Below are 23197 nucleotides of genomic sequence, written 5' to 3'. Positions count from 1 at the left end.
GGCTGGAGTAGGGATTCTTGCTGATATCCATGTTTTGTTCATGATGCCATAGTGTAGTGTTGCATCATCTAGGAGAGGCTCTTCCCTACTGGGATGTGAAGATCTGTGGTCTGTAGTGTTTGGTGTCTTCTAGATTGTACAACTGTTCACACTGAGGTCTGAAGGTGACTTCCCCAGTATGGCTTGGTGCCACTTGCTGTGGGAGCAGATGCAGCTTCCTGCTGTGATATGAAGGCAATTAGCTTGCAAAGACTATATAGATTAAAGAGCAAACTCAAAGGGTCTCAGTGGGATTAGGGGCTTTGAAGGAGTGATTAGGCAGAGCCAGTTGTGGGGAAGCTTTTGTGACTTGGAGGATGCACAGGCTATAAGAGCAGAGAAACTGGTGTCTGAGCTGTCAGTAACGTAACCAGCCAGTAGCCCATCTCTACAGGTGACCAATGCTGGACAGCACAGAAGATGTAAAACTAACATTAGGTATTTGCTTGGTTAGACAGTAGTGTAACTTATTTGGCCTCATCCCTTGTAGCTTATTGGCTTCCCTTGCCTGAAGCCCAAGTTGAATGAAAACTTTCTCACTGCATGTCCTTCAGGGAGAAATGTTTTATGGAAGGTAAGCAACTTACAGCCCTCTGCTTCTGAAGGCTTTCTTGATCCTAAGTATGGTCATCTAGAAGAGCATCACTGGTCCTTGTCTGTCCTGTTAACTTTTTCTCTGTTTGCATTTCTGGAGTAGATGAAATGACAGCTCACTGTTTTGTTGTGTTGTTTTTTTTTTTTCCTCAGGAATTCGTTCCTGGGACATTAATACTCTCTACTGTGACCTGAATCAGCAACTGCGGCTCTTTGTAACCCGACATCTGGCTCAGTTTTCTTCCGAAGTCAAAGGTCAGCTTTCTGGTTTATAGGCATTAACTTTTACTTCTGTTGGATCTGGGGGAAAAAAAAAAAAAAAAAAAAAACAACAAAAAAAAGCAACAACAACAGGATAAAACTGATTGTGATTCAATTAGTGACTTGTTTGCCCAGGATTCTGCAGAACTGAATGCTAAAGAACCATCTTAAAGGTATGTTTGATGCAATGAATTTAACTTAGAATTACATATCTTATTACAGAGAATGGTGTTGAATAGAAATATGTGCTGTTTAAAAGCCTATTAAACCAGTAAGTCGGAATTCGTCTGTCCATCTTCTGTACTTTATCGAGGTGGCACAATATAGTTTTACTTCATTAGCTATTTACTATCTATGCGAGTAGTATGTAAGAGTAGTCAGATGACTTTCTGAATTCCTCTTCTTGAAGGCCTATCTCCCTTTCTGAGAACAATGAATAAGAGCATTATAAAAAATCACATTAACAGTTAGAAAGTGTGCTTACCTAGCTTGATAAAAGCTTTAACTCTGATTATAATACTTTTACGTAATGTATGTTAAGTTACTATAGTAAGCACAGATGACACTGTTGTGAAATGTATTTTATATAAAACTGTCTTATAGCTCACTGTATGTTTTACACTGTTGTCAAAGCTTCTGAATGTATTTTTCCAGTTGAGAAAGCTGTTCTCCTAATGGACAGCTGTGAAAGAAAGTACCTGGACTCTTCTCAAATGTACCACTGACTGAGAGGTCTCAACTCTCCTGTGACTTTTTAACATGGGAATGAAAAGTTGCCCTCCTTGCAAGGCAATGCATGTATATGCATTTAGGGATTAAAATACTCTGTATGAAACATATCAGTTGAAACACTCAGCAGAAGATGTCTCAGTTTGAAGCAGCTGTAACGGGGCCTGTGGTACAAATAGACCAAAGCACTAATAAGACACTGTGAGTATAACATTTGCCCAAGAATTCTTCTAAGTCAGAGCTGAAATATCTGGATTAACATTAGCAAAGTGTATCCCATTCACTTCCCTTGCTTGGTTTCTGAGGAGCAAAGGGTGATGAACATGTTGCCAGTCTATGAAGACAGTTCCATGAGGGATCTGAGGAACTGCAAGTCTGTTAACCAACTATCAGACCTATTGAGCAAATCAGCAGCAACTATAATAAAAGGCAGGATTTGTGTCTACCTGGGAGGAGTTCTGCAAAGGGAAGTTCTGCTTTTCAAATGTCTTGTAGCTCTTTAAAGAGATCAGCAAACTTACAGGTAAGTGATTTAATCTACCAGGCAAAAATGTTTTTGGGAATCTAAGTCCCTGAAGTCTGTTTAAGGAAGCCTATAGGCCACAGATTTAGGGGCCAGGCTTTGGTATGTAGAAGTTACTGAGAGAAGGATAGGTAGTAAACAGAAATTCTGATGTAAACTGTCTGTAGAGACTTGGTCCTGAACTGGAGGCTTGCAGCTTAACGTGGTACTAGGCATGCTGCCACTCTTTGTCAGAGCTCCTTGCCATCATTGTACATCTGCAGAGTTTCCTGTGGGACTACACATTCCTGCTAGCTCTGCACAGGATCTCTTTTCTCTAGTACATTTTTGGGGAAAGGAAAAGTGTAGCCAGCTCTCAGCTGCGCCTGTTTCTGGTGTGCTTAGCGGTAGACTTAACTCCACTTAAGCTGCTTTCAGTTTGACTAGGGGATTTAAAATAGCTCAACAGCCATCCCAGTGATCTTTTCTTTCAAATTATACTTTGTGTTGGCCTTCAAAAAACTTTTTATAAATAGCTAATGACATAATTGAAAATCAGGTGATTAAAAAAATACCATTCAGGTTGAATTTGATGGAACAAATTCTTGAAATAATGAAACATTGATATATACTTTTCTTGCCTCTGTAAAAGGATTATGAGAACTATTAAACACTTTTGAGTATTAGCTTGCGTTTTTCTTTGCAAACTTAATGCTTTATGCTGAAAGCCATGAGGGTTTGTGTAAGAGTCTAATAACTAGCTGCCTTGCAGGAAGATGACCTTCAGGCTCTGAAGCCTTTCATGTTCAACCTAATAGTCATCCTTCACATCCTACTGATGCCTTTGTTTTACATTTAGTGCCAGTTGAGGATACATCTGCCACAGCTCACTGAGAATGTGGCAAAGTTACATTGCAGTTCCTAAAGGCAGCTGCCTTTTTAGATGAGCACTCCTAGAAGGCTTTTAACTCCGACCAGGAGAAGAATCTGTTTTACTGCCTCTGTGGAACATACAGGCAGCTACAAAGAGGATGGAGGCTTTCCCTTCACAAGGGGCAGACTGCAAGTTGCATTGGGAGAGTATTCAATTCAGTAGGAATTCTTTTTTTTCTCCTGTGAGAACAATCAGTCACAGGAAAAACCTCCCAAGGGTCATGGTGGAGTCCTCATCACTGGAGGTTTTCAGGATGTAATTGGACAGGGTGCTAGATAATACAATTTCTGTGTCTTTTCCCATGAGAAGTTGAACCAGGTTATCTTCTGAGGATCCCTTCCAACCTGGGCTGTTCTGTGCTTCTGTGAATTCAGCTTTGCAACAGTGAAAGGACAGGGAGTTTTACTCCTGGCACAAACCAGGTTGATATTAAGTTACAAATCTGATAGGACGCAAATGCAAATACACAAGCCCACCATGCACGTCTTAGTCTCGAAGTCTGAATTTGATCTTCCTTTTACTGTAACAAATATAGGTCAATGTTTTTACTTGTGCAAGTGATTCATCTTCTTCCTGGAACGTGGAATGGCTTGGAGTGTCAGTTTATGCCATGTGCTTTTTCCACTGCACTGCTTAGTTAGTCTTCAGTGATCAGTATCAAGTGCATGACAGTAAAAAAAGCTGCCTTGTTTATTCAAATCATAGCTTCTAGATCGTACAGATGATAAGGTTGTGTGTTCAAGCAAAAGCTGTTTTAGACAAGAGGCAAAAGACCAATTGCTTGTGAAAATTAAATTACAGTGAAAGTGTATGTTCCTTACAGCTGTGGCCTCTTGCTAGAGAGACTTCTGTAATATAGATCATTCAGTGATGGATTTTATTCTTCTCTTCGCTGTTAATAAAAGGACTGCTATATCCTTAATTTGCATGTTCAGGTAGCAAAAAAGTCAGTAGCTAGCACTATTTTTTTTTTCACAGATGCAACAATGATTCTTTGAACTTTGGATGTGATTTGCAGTCCTTGAACAATTAACTGTCCTGCATCTTTTGTCTGCCAACATACTTCTGACCAGAGAAATACCAAAGTGAGCATTTGTCAGCTTCTGTGCTTCTTCCTCATGTGTTTGAGGGCTGTATTTACTCTCATAGTAACCACACTGAGCATGACCTTAAAGATCCCATCAATTTCAGTCTCCTAAAATAGAGTTTCCCATGCTGTAAGTGCAGCCCGTGTTTCTCGTTGGTACATGTGGCTGCAACAATCCCAAGCACTGCTCTTTCCTCCTTTTCAGGTTGTCTATGGATACAGTGAGCAGCATGAATCACAGTGCAGACTTACATGACATGCCTTATGAAATAATGATTGCACTATATCAGTACAACCTTTTGAGATTTTGACAAGCTTATTTGTTTTTTATTAAGAAGTAAGGTCATATTTTCTGTAAAGCCATGCTGATTGACATTAATGTAGTATTTCTATTTGAATCTTTACTGCTGATGGGTTTTCCAGTCTACTAGGACTTAAATGCCAGGGTGCTGGAGTTCAGATTGGAACCTGAGAGCTTCTTAGTCAATCTTAGAGCTTGTACAGAAATTATCTTTTTGCATTTACTGGGTCTGACTGCTGCAATCTCCCACCACCATTACTGTTAAAATTTGATCGTCTTTAAAATATATTTTTATTTCTTTCAAATACAGAACGGGAATATTTACTGGATATTTTTGGCTCTATTTGACCTGCAGAGCTTAGTTTTAAAACAAGAGATAGCACAAAAGCGGAAACATGAAAGACCACATATATAAAACTTAATTTCAAAATGCTGCTTTTACCATCTTTAGCAGATGTTTTAATGGTAAGAGAGCTTCTCTGGACTACATATGAACTACATATCCTCAGGGTTCTCTTTGGCAAATAACACTGGTCTGCATTTCACACATTGATGCCAGCATACTGACCCTGCTTTAGCCCGTTGGGCTAAGGAGTTGTCAGGCTTAATCTGTTTGCCTTTTGTATTTCAAACTGTTCCTTTGTTCCTGCCATGAGTGCCGTGGTTCTCACTATGACACCCAAAAGTTACGGGGGAGATAAGAAACTAGAGCCCCAATAAGCTATTTTGCACTTCAGCTGGGCAGAGGCTCAGCAAATAACAGTTTCTTGCTTTTGTGCTGTTCTGCCCAAATGGTTTTACTGACTGAAAGGGCAAATGGTGCTTCTTTTGCCCTAAAATTCATGTAAGCTTTAAACTGACCCTGTGCAACTCACATTTCTGTATGTATTTGTTGTATATTTGAAATTGCTGAGGCTTCAATGAAACGTACAGATCTATTCATGGGAAGCATCATTCCTATGGAAGAAGTGATTTTTCACAGCTGCTCTGGTTCTGTTAAGCTCCTCTGCTGAATATTGAGGGGAAAATTCTGTTCAACTTTTTAAAAGCAAGTAAGATCAAAGGAAATGCCTTACTGGTTCAGATCAGGGGTCTACCAAGCCCCAATGATTGCCCTTTCCCCCTTATAGGTCCCTCCCTATCTATGCACAATGCTAGAATGAGGGATGTTCAGACCATGAGCAACTCCTTCTAGTAAAAGCTGTTTGATTCCTCTTGAATCTAGACTCTACAAATGCTATCTGCTTCCACAGTCACGTGTAGCAGCATGTTTCTGAAATTTCACTGACTGCTATCTGGAGAAGAAATTCCTCTTCTGTTTTTATTTGATCTAGCTTTCCTGGGTGCTCCCTAGCTTCTACCATTTGAGAGGTAATGACCCCATCTTCTAGCTTTGACTTTTTTTCTATTTTATTTTTTTTCCTAAATTGGAGAGTTCCTTTTGAGACTATTATGATAATGCCACTGTTTGAACATTTTAATCATTTTGGTTTTCTATGCTAAACCTGAATTGATAGACACAACACTTTATGATCTTCATAAGGAGCAACAGCACGCATTGTTCTCCCAGATCTTTTTCCCTCATGGAGTTCGTGAAACTTTTAAAGAATTGAAAAAAACCGATCACCTGCGAACAAGGTCCATTACTTATGAACTTTAGCAAAATATTGGATTCTTTATTTTAGTGAATACTCAGTGTTACTGCCTTTTTGTAATTGTGGGCCCTATTTATGGTGTGGTGCTTCTATGATTTCTTGTAATACTTGAAACTATAAGATTTCCAATTCTTATCTTTAACTCTTGTTCTTGAGTGATATCACCACAAAGCAAACCCCTCCTACCTGCACTCCAGACTTCAGCAGCATCTGGAATCTGGCTGGCTTCCACAAAACTGGGCTGAGGCCTGTGCATGGCTGGCCCAGGGGCTGGAAGCTGGGGCCTCTTGATGGAAAGCTGCAATGACAGTTAGGGTTCAGCATCTGAGTGTGCAGACGGCATTTTTTCTGACAACTCGGGCATTTCAAGCCTTGCAGGTGTGGTTTTTATCAACTTTATATAAGTTTTTTTAATTTTATTTTTTTTCCTCAGCAAGACACCTGCCATCTTTTAGTATGTAACCCATTTTAATGCTTCTGGGTTTTTTTTTTGTTGTTGCTGTTGGTTTGTTGGGTTTTTTGGTTTTTTTTTGCCTAGAGAAGCGTTTTCTTTACGTTGATGATGTAGATTTATTCTCTGTTCATTGTTTTTTTAATAAGCGTTCAAAAATTCTGAGTGAGCCAGTTAAGAACAAAAAAAAAAACGGGGGGGGAGGGGACATATGCTTCCACTCAGTGCCAGCAGAAAACCAGCAAAGGCTGTTGAAGACATTTTCTCCATCTTGTCCAGTGACTGAGAGCTGTTAATTTTATAATGGTTAATGGATGATCTGTATGATGCAGAACAGTTCTTTAAACCGTGCTCCAGTAACTATTTCATGTTGTCCATCACAGTAGTTGCACACAGAATAAGGGCAGGAGGGAGGGTTGTTGATATTTGTGGGTTTGGCTTTATTTTTTTGTGTGTTGCAGTGACATATTTTTAGCTTGACAAAGGCAGCATTCTCTTGGTGGCCATGTGCATTGTAAGCACAGCAGCTGCTGTGATAGAGGGACCTCCCAAATAAGACAAGTTGTAATACATGCTGCTTTTGGAGTCTTCATGTTGCTCTATGTTTAGCAGAGGTGTTAGAACTAGAGACACTTAGTATCTCTAAGTTAATACAAGCTTTGGGTGGTTTGGGTTTGGGGTTTTTTGGTGTTTGTTTTTGGTTTGGGGTTTGTTGTGAATGCTGCTAGGATTCTGGCATCAGTCACATCTAGATTTTGGTAAGGAAAGCCTTGGGAATGTGTTGTGTATCGTTATTTTGCCATAGCTCTATGCACTTTTCTCTAGTATCCCTAGTGCAGTGGCTTAGAATAGGCTTTTCCAGTCCTTGTCAACTGGACCTTGCTAAGGCAAACAAGATGAGCCAAGGGGAAGAAGGATTAAGTAGGAAAATAATCTTTAACATGTGACAGTTTCAGCAGCTGTGTATAATTTTCTGACAGATTTTTTTGATCTGTTTCCCTCTACTGTGCTGTGAATGCAGCTCCCCAACTCACTTCCTTTGCTTTTAAAGAATCCCCGGTGCTGGTGTGGGCTCACGGACTGAGTCTGTGATCAGCTGCTCTCAATTCCTGTTTACCCAAGTTTTCCACTCAGGTTAGTAGCTTTGGGTGCTCCATGCTGCTGTCGTTCAGGGGCTGAGGACCAAGGCTGAGCCATTACCGAATGCAATCTCATGGTTTGGCTGTCAGGTTCTGCTGTGCTTCCCATGGTGGCTTCATGGGGTAGAAAGCCACTCACAGACAGCAAATGTGCCCTATCTCACTGCTCCAGCGCAGAGTAATGGGTGGTATTAATGTGCCAGATGCCAGAGAAACAGGCCATGCCTTCAGCACTAGGTGCTTGTGCACCCTGGCAATGGTGGCAGGCCCTCAGCAAAGAGGACAAGGCTGTGGCTGCTGCTCTGCTGCACCCTGCACAGCCAGTGGGACCCAACGGAACTCCTGAAGTGATCTCATCTAGAATCTGAGCTGCTATTTTGGGAAATAAAATCTTCTAAGTCCATATTCAAAAGAGTGGGAAAAAACAGTGTGGACAGCGCCTGTTAATCCTATTTTGCACTGAGATTAATTGTTGTCATGTGCTATTGTAATTTTAATGCCATAATTCCTATCTCCTTAGAAAACAGATGTCCCACAGTCTGACTGGCTCTGTTCCAGGATTTTGCCTTGCTTTATTAACTATGGCATTGCTGGAACATGTGCCTCTTTTTTCCCCCCTGTAAGAATTTAACATTTCAGACCAGAGGCACCATTTTCCCCTCCTGATCTGATGTTGCTTCTTTCCTGGGTAATCTGAGATGATGTGCTTTTTGCTTGATACTGAGAAATTATGATTTTCCTTGTGCTAGAAAATCAGGAATTCTGAAGTGGAGTTAATGGGGATCATTAAGGGCTTGTGCCTAGAGGTTGCTTTTGAAGTACCAACTTATTTTCATTCTCTTCTGTATAGTGGAATGCCTTGCTGCTTGATTTGGAAACTTTAGGGGATTGTGTGGACAGGCAATCAGCTTTTCCTGATTTCTTGCTATGACACATGTTACTGCAGAGGATCCACACTAGATCCCTAACCCATCTGTAATTCTGTAATCTTTTTTCTTTTCTTTTCTTTTTTACTTTTTGCTTTATCCTGCTGGTCTGTGTGAAACAGTAGTGGAACAAATGGGTCAATTCCTGAGCTTGAGCTTTGGAATACAAAGAACACTACAAAGAAAATTTAATTCACTACCTGAACACAGTCTCCTGTTTTTGTTTTAAACCAAATGCATGTTTTAGGTATTGTTTGTGGGGTTTTTTTGGGAAGTGTCATGATTTTTGTGTTTTGTACACTTTTAGGTCTTTTAGGTAAGGTGTTATTTTATTTAAATGCATCATTGATCTGTTATAAACCATGGGTAATTATCATAGAATCTCCTGAGTTGGAAGGGACCCACAAAGATCAAGTCCAGCTTCTGGCCCTGTACAGGACATCCCCAACAGTCCCACCATGTCTCTGAGAATGTTGTTCAAATGCTCCTTGAGCTCTGGCAGCCTTGGGACCATGACCACTGCCCTGTGGAACCTGTTCAGTGCCTGACTACCCTCTGGGGGAAGAACCTTTTCCTAATATCCAACCTAAACCTCCCTTGACACAGCTCCAACTGTTCCCTCGGGTCACAAGAGCGAAGAGATCAGTGCCTGCCCCTCTGCTTCCCCTTTTGAGAGCCTGATGAGCTCTGCCCTCAGTCTCCTCCAGCTGAATAGACCAAGTGCCCTCAGCTGCTCCTCATATGTCTTCCCGTCAAGGCCTCTCACCATCTTTGTAGCTCCCCTTTGGATGTTCTTTAACAGCTTTAGATCTTTCTTATACGGTGGTGCCCAAAACTGGCCCCAGGACTTGAGGTGAGGCTGTCCCAGTGCAGAGTAGAGTGGGACCATCACCTCCCTTGCCCACCTGGCGATGCTTTGCCTGATGCCCACCAGGACATGGTTGGCCTTCCTGGCTTCCGGGGCACTGCTGACTCATATCCAACTTGCCATCGACCAAGACCCCCAGGTCCCTTCCCACAGCTGCTCTCCAGCCTCTCATTCCCCAGTCTGTCTGTACATCCAGGGTCACCTCACCCTAGCTGCAGAATCCAGCACTTGTCCTTGTTAAACTTCATATGGCTGGTGATTGCCCAACCTTCTGATTTGGCAAGGTTCCTCTGCAGGGCCTCCCTGCCTTCGAGGGAGTCAACAGCTCCTCTCAGTTTAGTATCATCAGCAAACTTACTCAGTATCCCTTTGAGTGCAGAACCTGAGTCATTTATGAAGAGGACTGTGCCTAAACAGAGTACTACCGGCACACATGTTAATTAAAGGAAAATATTCAACATAGCCAAGAATTCCTGCTGTCATGGGGGGAAATGGTAGAGAATAAGCTTTCTGCCATAGATGTTCTATATGGGACTCCTCTGCTGCAGGGGCAGTGAGACTGCTGTAGTGGAAAGCTGAGCCAGTACAGGTCACTGCTGTGGTCGACCTGCTCCCTCTCCCATCCTCCCTTAGGACTGGTGTGTGTGGGAGCTGCTGGCAAAGCTGTCAGTACCATGCTAGTGGGGGAATTCCCGATACACACATGCTTATTTGAGAGTAAGTCTTCACAAACCAGACTCTGTTGATATTATTCAACTAGAAATAAACCAATGCAGTTATTTTCTACTAAGAATTAGTCCTTATACATGACACAGACAGAAATAATGCTTGGTGAGGTTTTTCCTTGGTTTTTTGCACTTTATCTCCATGGATAACTAACTTTCCCATTTTGCAAGTTTCTTCGCTCAAAGCTCTTAGAGTTGAAATCACCACAGTCGTGATTTCTAAAGTTAGCACTTGGCCCATTAAATTATTACTCGTGCTTCTAAAACCAGACCTTGTGGTTAAATGTTGTTGGCAGTTCATGGAATTCAAAATCTTGAAGTGCATACAGAGGCAAAGAATAACTGGGTTTGTCCTGGAACAATCCCTTTTATCCTTCAAGGACAGAGGGAGTACATTGAGCTGAGCCAGTCCTGCTGTACTGTCTGTCATACAGAGTGATTTGAGGGGTCATGATCTCTTTGAATGGACCTTGAGAGATTAACCCTTTAATTTGATAGAAAAGGAAAATAATGATGAGATCATTGGGGAAGGGTTGGACCTTTCTTCAGGACACAATGTAAAACAAGCATATTTTGTTGTTTTGTTTTCTTTAGTACTTTGCGTTCTGGTAGATGTGAATATTTTTCTTTGTTTACTTTTTAAAAGAAATACTAAGTCTGGGCTGTCCCTGAGGTAGTAGCTTGGGAATAACTCAATGTTTTGGACTTCTCAGGCCTTTGTTAAATGGCTTTGGTGGAATGCATTCTGAATCCATGTAAAACAGTAGGGGTTTCCCCAGTGATATTGGTCTATATCTGTAGAACGTTTTAGGATAGTTGAGCTGGATGAGACTTAAATTTCTGATAGTTAAAAAAACAAAAAGGAAAAGATCTCCGAACAACATAATAGGACAATGATGTATTTCTTTCAGATTACCTGACCCCACTTGTTTTATTCAGATTTTTGTAAACTGAGACCTATTCTGGATTTTGTCTGCCTTCACTTTGACAGTAGCTATTGTGGAAATTGGTAATGGCTATTTGCAATTTGCCTTCAGGTAAGTGAATGGTTTGTGTTTGACCTAATCCTACTTCTTTGCCTTTAAAATTCTAGTGAGTTCTAATGATTCTGTAGAAAAACCTGCAGTAGACAGTTAGACTCCTATAAAGAAAATTCTTCTGGGATTACTGTTATGAAGATGGCATTTGCTTGTATTTTTATTCCTCTTTCACGGGGATGAATAATTCAAAGTGGTTATTGATTTTTTTTTTTTTTTTCCTTCTCCCCCCTCCTCCATTTGGTTTCCCTCTCTGGTTTCAACTGAGATACATCCTTGCAGGAAAGCATGTACTGCAGTGCTGATCTCATCATACAGGAGAGCATAAACCCAGGAAGGAATAGTGCCTGAAATGGTCGTCCTGTTTGATCTATCTCTAAAGAAATTTGCCTATTTCTCATATTTTTTATTTTTCTTGACTAGCAGGTCTTATAAGCAGAAAGTAACTAGTAACCATAACATACACGCAATTTACTAGCACTAGTTGGGAGGGACTAACGTTCTATTCGTGGCTGGGCTTCACGAACGAAGATTTGGGGAGGGCTCTACCCACATTTGCTACAAGCACGCTGGTGGCTAAAAAGGCCAATACGAGATAGACAAGAGCAGTTGCAAAAGGCGCAGCAGAAAGACTCCTTAGGTGGTGTCGGCAAGACACGATTCTTTCTGCGTTGTCTTTTCTCCTCGAGAGTGATCCTGCGTGTGTTCTCAAAGGCAGCAGCAGCGTTATAGATGGTGTGTCTCCAGACCTCCCAATTGGAGGCCAGAGTAGACCAGTTATGTTGATCAACCCCTGGTATGGGTTAAAAAAAAGTACCTTTTTTTTTTTAAGCAAGTCCTCAACAGTCATTGATCCAGTCATGTAAACATGGCAGTATATCCAGAGTGTTGTCAACTTTCCCAAATTTATGGTGTCTTGGAAATTTTGCCACTGCTAATTCTAAATCCCACTCTACCTTCTTCCTGGCCTTTCTCTGTCAGGCTTAGCTCCTGCCTGCTATTTGCATCATCTTCACTGTTGCCACTGAAGCTTGTTACCTCTTTCCTAGGACACTGCTGTGATTTTGTCGAGCTGTCCTACCAGTGCCCTGTCTGTAGAGCAGCATGGCATCTGCTACCTGGACAACTGACAGGGCACGTGCTGAATCAGTGCCTCTGGCCTGACACTGTGCTCTGTAAGAATGTTAACAGCCTTTGCACCTCCCTTCGGATGTTGGAGACAGAGTTAAAACAGCAGGTTCCCAGGAATCCAACCCTTCTTGGGGCAGCTGGTACCTTTTACAAGAGATTACTGTCTGTTTCAGAGAAGGATTCTGATCTGAGGCGGTTAGACATGTCTGGAAAGAAAAAAAATTAAAAACACCCTTTGCAGGAAGAGTAATCTTGCACCAGGTTTTGGCTCTTGTAGCTTCTCTCACATTGCCTTGATTGCCTGACTTACTTTCAGTGACAGACTTGGCCCATCCCTTCTCCTTTGCTCTCTGTGTCTGTGGGGAGATATAGAAAACTTTGCTGTGTGTGTGCGCCTTTGGGTGCGGGTGCTGGCCCTGGCCCAGACTGCTGAGAAGTACAGCCAACTCCAGCACTGGTAGAAGGCATGGGTTTCTCTTCAGGTAGATGTATGCTGCTTATTGGAAACACTTTTGAAGAAGACTTTCCTTGAACTTGGCGTAATTAGGAAAACACTAGGGTTTTATCCCAGTGTCACTAGGAAATCACTGGGATTTGATCCTGGTCCTCTTCCCTCATTGCCACTCTTCTGAGTGCTAAGAAGTCGTGCTGCACTTGTACAGAGACACACTGCTGTTCTCACTGTGCTCTGGTATTTGCCTCAGTCCTTCTCTTTGTGTTCCTTCTGGCTTTTTAGTACTGCTCATGTTTGCTCCACTTTCACAGCCTTGATTTATAAACCTCTTTATCCTTTCCACCGAGAGTTCTAGACAGGTCGTCTTCTGTCATTTTCCCTAAAGCTTTTCAGTTGCTGAGTTAAATTAGGATCACCATTTTTAAAACCTTATTTTCTGGGACAAGAGGAACCAGAATGTTGGCGCAGAAAACTCACAGGGTTCATGAATTTGTTTAAAGTAGGAATTGGAAAAGAGGCTGGTAGCAGGTGCTGACAGTCTCTGTGGACCTGCATTAGGGATGCTATTACCACAAAAATAAAACCTTATTTAGTGAAGAAAATGATACAAAAATAAATGGAATGGATGACTTGGGCTATCCACCTTTAAACTTGCAAAATTCCACATTAGAGCTGCTAATTCTCAGTAGCTCAGATGATAATCACCCTTGGGCCCTGAAGCATTATAAAGATGAAAATATAATTCTCAAATTAAGGAAGAGGAGCCTAAATATGTAACTGTATTGGACCTGCAAAGCAGCTGAAAGAATAAACTAATTTAGAGATCAAAGGTTCCTTTAAATAGAACTATACAGACAACCAAAGGGTTGTCACTGCATTTCAGAAATGGTTATTTAAAAATAAGAAAACTTGATAAAATATGAAACAAACATTTAGTCAGAATTTAAGCAACCAGAGAGATTAAAAAGATACAAATATCTGTAAATAAGAAAGGAGATAGGAAATAGGGAAACCTCACTAAACAGTTGCAGAGAAAGATGCAGTACTCAGCAAAAACAAGTATCCTGTAGAAATATCCTAGTAAAGCCTGTAGAAAAGAGTAAAAATTGCTGTACCTAGACAGAAATGAAGATAGTCAAGAGGATTTTAGAAGTGATTTGCCTAAGACTTGAACAAGTCATCGGTTCTTTTGGTTGACTGAAAGCAGATAACCTGTGGAAGTCAGTAACTGGATAGTCAAAGCAAAAAAATCTTCCAAGAGGTCAAATGCAAATAAATTCTTGTTCTTCTTGGCAGTTTTTCTCTGTCCTGTGTGCAGTGGTAAGAACCGTGTGCAAGGAGAACTCAGAAGCTGCCATGCATACTAACGGAGAGGTTCGAGTCTGTGCCGTTCAGAACTCTGCTTTTCACACAGAAGTGTGAGGAAATAAATATATTTAACTCAAATTTAATACCTGGGCTGCTCAGGCTGGGTCAGGCCATGGTTATTCTTTGTCCCAAGACTTTTCAGAAGATAGTATACTCTTCATTAGAATTTCTTCTCTTATTAAAGCCTTTGGCCTAAAGTTGTGAAGAAAATGAAATGTATTTGAGCTTAAGACAGTGGGCAGTTCAGAGCTGTTGTTCAGAGAAGCATGATCTCTAGAGTCATTGTAAGTCTTATGCTTTAGCTATAGTTTTGGAGATCTCATACTTCATAAAGACACAACCTTTACTCGTATAAAAATGTTTTAAACATCACAGTAGAGAAAAACATGGAGATGTGTCCCTGGCTCCACCCTAAGCTTTGAAAACAACAGGAAAACATTTTAAGAAGAGACTTCATATTTATGCTAGCCTGAGGGAAGAGCCTGTCTATAGCTTCTTAAAATTTATGATCCAGAACATTCCTGACAATGTGATACTGACTCAGGTGTGCAGTAATGAAATAAGTGTTCACATTGTTAACAATTTAATTCCATATTTAATTCCATATCCTAGTCAGAAAGGAACTACTCTTAACATCACAGGATGCTTTGAGGCCTTTTCAAAGCCATGTTGACAGGGAACAGAATTCTTCAGCCAAAAGACGGGATCTTTGTCTCAAACCATAGTGATTTGGTGACTGTTGTCTGTTTGACAAGATGGACAAAAGTGTTTTGGGTTTTTTTAGCATAAGTGGGAAAAGCTCCACCTCTCTTTTCTAATTCAGTAGCTGAAATAAATCTATCCTTGCATCAGAGAATAATAGTGTCTTTATTTCCATGTTTGAATGGTGTTTGGAATTGAACATCAATGAACCTCACCTCAGTACTGGTTCCGGTGCCTGTTCTGTGAGGTCCTGTAACTGTGAGACAAATCTCCTGATTTCCTGGCAGACTGAAGAAATGGAAATGTTCCTGATCATAGCTCTGTAGGTCTCCATGGCTTTAGAAAGGTGGAAGTTGAAACTAGAAGCTCAGTGCCCTCTTTTTAGGAACTGGAAGAGCCTTGAAGATCGGTGAGCGCCTTCCTTGTTAGTGCCCTTTTTCTTCTGCTTTTAATGACTATTTTTAAACTTTTTGTTAAATGATAGTTTGTTGTTTTCTTCACAAGCTAAGAAGAGATTATCTGCAACTATTAGCTGCTCATGAAGGCAGGAGGGCTGCCTCAAAGAACATGCGTGCAGGAGGCTTCTTAGGCCCCTTCTGTAACAGGTGTGGGGTAAAGGCAGCAACTGCTTTAAGAACCTCTTCAGGTTTGAAAAGTGTCTTACTGGTCAAGCAGTACACATATACCGAAGAACTGTGCTTTGTGAAAACCACTATACCTCATCAGTGACTTTTCTTTGTTAAAAAACACTTGCAAAGTACAAAAAGATGCATTCCAGTTTGCTGTGGCCTGAACATGTAACCAAGAGTGGAAAGTGAGAGGTAAATTAGAGACAATAGATGCATCAGCCTTCAGGCATTAATTTCATAGAGATGGCTATTTCTGATGTCAATTCTCAACAGCAATTGGAAGATGCTGAATTTTTATGGCATAAAAAAGATTTTGAGGCAAACAAAATAAGAGCATGCCACAATATTAATGAAACAATGTCATTTCCGTATAAAACAAGATCATGGAGGAAGATAAATTGGCCTGTTTGTATATTCAAAAGCTTTTAACCCAGTTACGGGCATCCGACTAGTTCATGCTTAAAAGTGTACTTGTATGACTGTTAACAGGAACAGATTTTGGAACAATTACTAATATCAGGAAATGTCCTAATTAGACAGTAAAGTCTTATTTTGTGGCTTGAAATAGACTGTATCAATATAAAAAAATACAGAAGGAGATCTTCCTGCTCTAAATATCCTGCTAGGGGTGAAATTTGGTCACTGTTGCAATGGGTGTAGAAGAGGAAAAGGCTGCAGAGTTGTATGTCACTGTATGAAATGGCCTGAGATGTGTGCCCTTCCTGTGAGTGCAGTGTGAGCTGTCATCCTGGAGTGCTCTGAAAAATCTACTAGTGGCAGTGCAATTTCCAACATAGATCAATTCTAGACCAAGGCTATGCTACCCCCCTCCCTCCCTACCTGCACCAGTGGCACTGCTCTCTGAAGTGACAGACATGTCTCAGTGTTGTGGGTTTATTTGGAAAGTCCTGAAGAACTGCCCAAGGGATGAAATTGTCCCTGGGCTACCACCTGGGCAGTGAAGTGGATGATGTTGAATATTAAGAAGCCTGGTTTATATGAAGCGGAAGTAACAAACACATCCTCCTGCTTTGTCTTCAGCACTGCTGCATAGCAGTACCTTCTAGGTGATATCCTTTCCTCACCTTGTGCATCTTTAGGCGTGGGGACTGCATGTTTGGCTTGCAGTCATCTGCATCCTTACCTGTTTACTTGGCTCTTTACTTTTGACTCCTTATTCACTTTGACTGTGCAAATCTCTCCAGCTTGTGTTATACTGGTTATAGTGGGATGACAAGCACAATGAGTGATGACAATGACCCTGTTTTGAAGAATGTCTGTTGTGATGCACAGGGGATGAGAAAACGAATCTGAAGGGATGATGAGCAGAGGACGGTGGAAGCATGGGCAGCAAAGGTAATGTATTCATTTTAAGGGGATAGGAGAGGGGTAAATACAGCCTGTATACATCTGGGGGAAAAAAAGCAATTAGGGAGGAACCAGTCCACTTGTGTCATGTGCAGGGGTAGTATCGTACAAGGAGTACACTACAATATATATGCTCTTCTGTGACTTCATGGAAATCAGTAAGCTTTTGCTGACTGGTGGCTAAAACTTTTTCTAAATCTAGATTGAATATGCTATTCCACACTTATTATATTAAGGATTGACATAAATGTCTTCAGGCTACCAAAGAAAAAAAAAGCCAGCCTGGAACATGCAACACTTTTTAAAAGGACTTGGAGGGACCTGGGCACCACCAAGATTAACATTGAATTTGTGTTCTCAGTGGATGCTGGCAGATGTTATCCTGATGCTGTTTTTTACCATGGTGAAGGAGGTTCTTACCAGCACCACTGTTAGAAGAAACATGCTCCAGATCTGTGTGGGGCACATTCTAGCCCACTAGGAGGGGTTCCCAGTCACCACAGCTGACTGACTGGCATCAGCAAGTTGCTGGTGTCACTGTCTGAGTGTTAGAACTGTCAGGCAGAAGTCTGGGACATGACAGATGTAGTGAAGCAGCTCAGCACCTCCCATAGCATGGAGCTATTTTTTAATAGTTTGTCCCTTGAGAATTTTTTAACCTTTGGTCTTCTTAAATAGGGTGTTAAGATGAGGATATGTTACCTGCGTGAAACATACAGAAATCTAAGATGTTTGATTCCAGTGTGGTAATTTTTCCCGAGGTTCACAAATATTTGCCACTGATTGGCATAATCTGAAAGTTACAGAAGGTTTAATTTATTTTTTTTTTTAATTTTTAAAACCTATAACAAATTCTGGGATATTTTTATTCCTGAGCATTCCATTGTGTCTTGAAAAATCACTGAGCGGGGGACCTGCTGTAGGGCAGACAGGACATCTCCAGCTATGGAAAAAAAAAATCACTCTTGCCAACTAGCACGCCATGGAGTAATTTCAGTGCTGTACTGGGAGACCTGAGCCCAGCAGAGCAGGAACGAGGAGGCGCAATTCTCTGCAAGTGCCATGGAGGTCAAATGGGCTGGACACTGCTGGTTATGAAACAAGTTGCAAGGTTCTTGGAAAACAAACATTTATCTGAAAACAGTGTTGGAAACAAGTCTCCTGTTCTTGCCTCACTCATTCGAGCTCGTTCTCTGTCCGGTGGGGTCACTGCTGACCCATCCCTGTGCACCAGCATCCAGGTGCTGGTGTGTGGTGCCAGACACGTCTGTTCCCGCCCGGGTGGCCGGGACTGTGCCGGGTGGTTCGTGTTGCTCGTCTTTAACTGGAGGAGCTGCTCTGGAGCTGGAGCCCGGCGCGAGATTCCAGTTTAAGAGTCGCTTAAGCCGAAGCCCTGCCAGGTAGGATGGGGAGCACCCTTCTGGGCAGCCCGTGAGGAGCAGCCTGATGGTAGGGTGTTGAGAAAAAACGTTCAGCTAGCACCGGCACGCATGTTGGCCAGGGTTTGACCCCCGCGCCGGGTATTTCGAAGCGCGGGTCGGGGTTTTACCCTTGCAGGGTATTTCGGGGCGCGGATGGGGGTTTGAACTGGGCCGGGTATTTCGGAGCGCGGGACGGGGTCCCGGTGTTCGCCGTTGCCCGGACTCCGCCCGAGCGCCGGAGCCGCACCGGGCTGGCCACGGGAGTAGCGAGTCCCGGGGCTGCCGCTGCGGGCGCTCCGCGGCCCGCAGAGGGTTAAACCGCCCTGCGCACCGGGGTGGGGGCGCGGCGGCTCCTCCCCGCCACCGTGACAAGGCAGCCGCTCGCCGCAGCCCGGGCCGTGCCGGCGCATCCGCCGCACTCCGGGCAGCCGGTCGGCGCCGCTCCCCGGGCAGGATGGTAGGTGCACCTTCCTTCCCACTGGCCTGGGGCGGGCAGCGGGGGCGCCGGGGCTTTCGGGAGTGAGGAGCCCCCAGTGCCGCGGGATACGGGATGGAGGCGGCGGCGCTTTGTTCGCGGTCGGATGCTGCTCGTTGCTTTGGAGGACAGTGGTCGGCCGGGTTGGACGGGCCGTTCGGGGGAGGTAGCGGGGGATATCGATGACGGCAAGCGGACTCAGCCCTGGCTGGGCTCTGCGCTCTCTGCGCCGTCCCAGTGAGCTACTGGGGCTACGCAGCCCTGGCAGAGGCGCAAGTGATGGAGACGCACCTGCGCGGAGCGGTCATAGCGGGTGCGGTTTTCTTGGCTTGGAATTTGATACTGTTTGAGTAGGGGGCGACTGACGATTCAGGGGGACTAGTGACAAGAGGGGAAGGTGGCTGCAGATGGAGCTTGGTTTTTTTTTTATAATCTGCGGACTTCACCCCTTGTCAGCTGTTTGTACCCGAGTATAGGAACAGAACTCGAATTCCCCAGCTGCTCAGCTGTTGGTTGCACTTGTGTCTTTAGCTCAAGCACAGAGAGTGATGTATGAAGATAGGTCTAGAGAAGAATCTGGAGAAAATATTCTGCCCGTCAGGGACTTAAGGAGTCCTGCAGCACTATGGTTTATCCCAGTATGGTCTTCCCTGAAGATAGTGTGCTGCTGGAGAAGGGAGGAGGTGGCACAAGGCACCTCACAGATGATGCCTTTGGGCAGGGCTTGGTGAAAGACTATTAATGTCTGTATCACTGTTCCGCTCTGTGCTGATGCTGGAATGAGGCTAATGCCAGGCAGAAGGGGGGAGGGTTGTTAAGGTGGACTGTCATGCTGTTAATTCCATGGAAGAGAGACACAGGGCTGGGCCCCTTTTGCAATTTCTCTTTCCTTTGGTGCTGCACGCCCACACATGAGTAGTCTTGAAGTAGCTGAAGTCTGGCTTCAAGCTTCTCAACACTACATTCTTCCACTGCAGGAAGCCAAAAAGCATCCAAATGGGTCCACTCAGTGGGGGAGTTAAAAAGGAAGGTTCCTGTAAAACGTGAGTGATGCAGCCTTTCAAGGGCAGCAGAGAGGGGATGTGGCCAAGCTTGAAGCTGATTTTCGTCCTAGTAGGCTATGGAGAGGGACTTTGTGCTTAAGAAATGAGAATAGCAAAGTGCTTTCTTTTTCCTAGCGGTGATCCTTTGTCATCCTTCGCCTCGCTGTACTGCCCACGTAGCACAGAGGGATAAGGAGCCAGCGGTCCCTTTATCATTAACTCTCCTGCATTGCCAGTGGTACTGTGTGATGATGACACCTTTGCAGTCACAGACACACAGGGTTCTATTTTCATAGGGTATGTCTGGCATCTGTTAGTGTTGTCACCAGTAGACATCTTGCTAAAAATGTTAAATTATCTGTATGCTAATGCTGAAACGCGTTGAAGTATTTCAAAACAGGGCCTTTTATTTCCAGTGTCCAGAGCTAGAGAAGCTAGATTGGGAGCTAGAAGCACTTTGCACAGACCAGGGTATGTGACCATGAATATCTGTCAGACTCTCCTGTTTTGGGTAAGAGGGGGAAACAGAAGAAGCAAACCTCATTAACTAGAGAGGGAGCAATGAAAAGAAGTCAGTAGTGAGGCCAACAAAAGCTTTCTTAATAAAGAAGAGAGGGGGCCGAGAGCAATCAGACTGGGACTGTCAGTGATGTAGGGAGGCGAAAAAGGAGGGAGCTGTGATCAATGTATCATTGATCACACAGTGAGGTTGGAGGGGAGGAGCGTGGCTGCTGCACACTCACACACACAGAAACACGCGCGCACACACACACTGCGGCAAATTCTGCAGCTGGTGCCTGCTGGCTTATGACTGCAGAAAAAACAAGCTCCAGTTTAAACTCTCTGATCTCAGAGACGAGGCTGTTTCTATTCCAAGTAGCTCTGGTTCCGCTGCGAAAAGCCCTGCAGGCTGGGCACTGTTCCAGAATGACAGGGATTCCTCTTTCTTCTGATGGGGCAGGGGGCCTTTTGCTGTGTAATGTCGGTACCCTCCCTGTCTCCCCGATGGCTTCATACTGGTTGGCTGCATCTAGCCCGCATGTCTGTCCTTACACTTTCTCCAGCAAGTAGTTATTGAATGCAGGCTTCCTTTCCCGCAATCTGGCAAGGCAAGGCTGTTGAATCCTCTACCCTACTCCCGTTCTGCAGACAGAGACATGTGTAGCTTTGCAGTAGTTTCTTTCCTGACAAAACAGTCTATGTCCTGACATGTCTTCTTGCCAGTCTCCCTCATGTCTGTGGTGCTGGCATACCTGAGTCACATCCTCAGCAGAGGTGGTGGTAAATGGACAATGGACCACAGGAGCATGGTGAGCAATTGCCAGCTCTTTGCTGAAAGTGGGGAAGCCGCGTGTATGTGAACAAGAGGTGCAGTGTGTTTCAGTCAAAGGGGCATGGCTGGACAAAGGGGTAAGGGCAGAAGGGGCATCCCTCAGCATGATCTTCTATGGACATGGTTTGTGCTCTTTGTACATGTTCACATGCAGACCTTCCTAGGTAACTCCTGCGATAGCTGCATCTTGCACAGGAAGAAGAAACTCAGAAGCAGGTAAGGATCCAGTAATACATCCTTATGATAGGCATCTGAATATAGAGATCTTAGTGGGTGCTACTTCTAGCACAGGGTACTACTGGCATTATGACAGACTTTCCACTGCTCCTTTGTGGGCAGAAGAGAGAGGCCTCCAGGCCCTTGAGAGGAGATGCTGTGGGAGCCCAAAGCAGTTGAGATTGTCTGGTTAGCACACAGTGGTCTGACAGTAGTAGCTAGTTCAAAACACAGGGAGTATCTGCCAGCTGGTGAAGTGACTGTGTACCTGGGGAAGAAGGGGATGAGAGATGATAGAGACTCTCCATCAGCCCAACCTGTGTATGGGAGAAAAGAGAGCAAGTTATGCTTAAATGAATGCTTATAAGCATTTGTTCTCTGGGGAGAATTTACTAAGATGGAAAAAGATTTATTTTTCTTTCCCCTCAGAAATGCTGAACTGGTTTTCTGGACTCCAGGACAAGCCTAGTAGCTGCTGACAGGAAAGACTAGAGAAAGTATTGAGCTAGTTTTGTTCTAACTTCTCGGTTTGTATTATTTTTTTCTCCATCCCCTTAGGGGCGTTTGGTTGCATGATATGAGTTCTTCTGACAAATACACATTTTGTGTTTGTCTGCAGTAAACACTTTCCTTCTACTAAAGCATTAAAAGTACCAAGTTTCTACCAGTTTTGTGAAAATTGGTGGGACAGTTGAGTGATCTGAATCGGAGCCATGAGTGGGACAGTACAGATCTGTTTGTCCTGCAGTCCCTGCTCACAAACCGGCCATCAGCCTATGGCTGTCTCTGAGCATGCTGCCACTTGCACAGTTGGTAGTTTTGGCTCACAAATGGAGCTGAGAATATGGCAGTGAACTGCAGGGAATGTGGAGGGAGCTGGGATTATCACAGCGGGACAGTGCAGGCTGGACACACAAAAAGTAGTCTTTGTCAGTTCAGGCCTTGCTGTGCCTAAGCTCTGTGCTTTGTTTTTACTTTTGCTTCACACTAAAGAAATGGAGACAAATTTCTACTTGTAAAAATCTGGTAACTTCAGATCAGTTTTCCTTCTCTCCTGCCTTCCTCTCCAGGATCTCAAAAGTTAGTGCTAATGGCAAAATCAGTTGTGTATCCAGCTCTTGAGGAAATTTCTGTCCTTCTGAGGCTTTATTCAAAAATTAACCTTAACAGCGATCTCCTTGGCCAGCAACTTCTTTGTTCTCCTGAAACAGCCCTTGAAGTCTTGCTGGACCAATCTCTCAAATGTATAGAATAGTACTGGGTTGGGTTGTTGGTTTTTTTTTTTTTAATCAGGAATGCAATTTCGATTAATTTCTGCTTTTCTGAAAAGCATCATCATCCCAGTGTCTGTGTCTGGAAAGAAATTAGTGAACCCTTTCTTTGCTTTTGAAAGTAAAGGCTTGGGTGTTTCCTCTAAGCAAATGAAGGCTGAGAATTGCCAATGGAAGGAGGCAAGTAAGTCACAGAGGGGTAAGATTCATGTCTGTTATCAATATGTGCTACTGAATAACTTGTGTGTCTCTTTGCACATGTTACTGTCGTTCATGCTCCTTCTTGTAAAGCACTGAAGTCTCTGGCAGTTTACTAGAACCTGCCTCGGCTGTAAAAGTTTGGTGCTGTTTTTCACAATGTGCTCTAGCTACAAATGTATTGTCTTAAAAACCCATGACAGCAAAACTGGCTTCCTCTGTTGACCTTCAAGTTAAGAAATTCAGTTAATTGCTTTTGCACTTTGCTAACCTTTTATTTCACTGAGATCTCACCTGTCCGTTCTCTATTAAGCTCCAGTGTCAAGTTCTTAAATAATTA

The 23197-nt window shown here is 43.3% G+C and overlaps 1 protein-coding gene across 4 annotated transcripts in view; it reads left to right on the top strand.

Moving 5' to 3' along the window:
- The window catches only part of MAP1A (microtubule associated protein 1A), a 56679-nt gene that overhangs the window by 3863 nt on the left and 29619 nt on the right, over positions 1-23197 (top strand). For 2 of the 4 annotated variants that reach the window (XM_051796704.1, XM_051796707.1), the window contains exon 2: positions 787-888. In XM_051796704.1, coding sequence (XP_051652664.1) covers positions 787-888 — 102 coding nt within the window. Of the gene's footprint in view, positions 1-786; positions 889-949; positions 1068-18661; positions 18779-23197 lie in introns of those variants that run through there. The other 2 variants (XM_051796706.1, XM_051796708.1) reach the window with 2 other exon arrangements.

Source organism: Manacus candei, unplaced genomic scaffold (assembly GCF_025592945.1).
Source record: "Manacus candei isolate 608988 ecotype Guabito, Panama unplaced genomic scaffold, ASM2559294v1 h1tg000046l, whole genome shotgun sequence".
Lineage (NCBI taxonomy): Eukaryota > Metazoa > Chordata > Aves > Passeriformes > Pipridae > Manacus > Manacus candei.
Note: the sequence above shows the minus strand (reverse complement) of the source record. Positions and strands in the feature narration are given on the sequence as shown.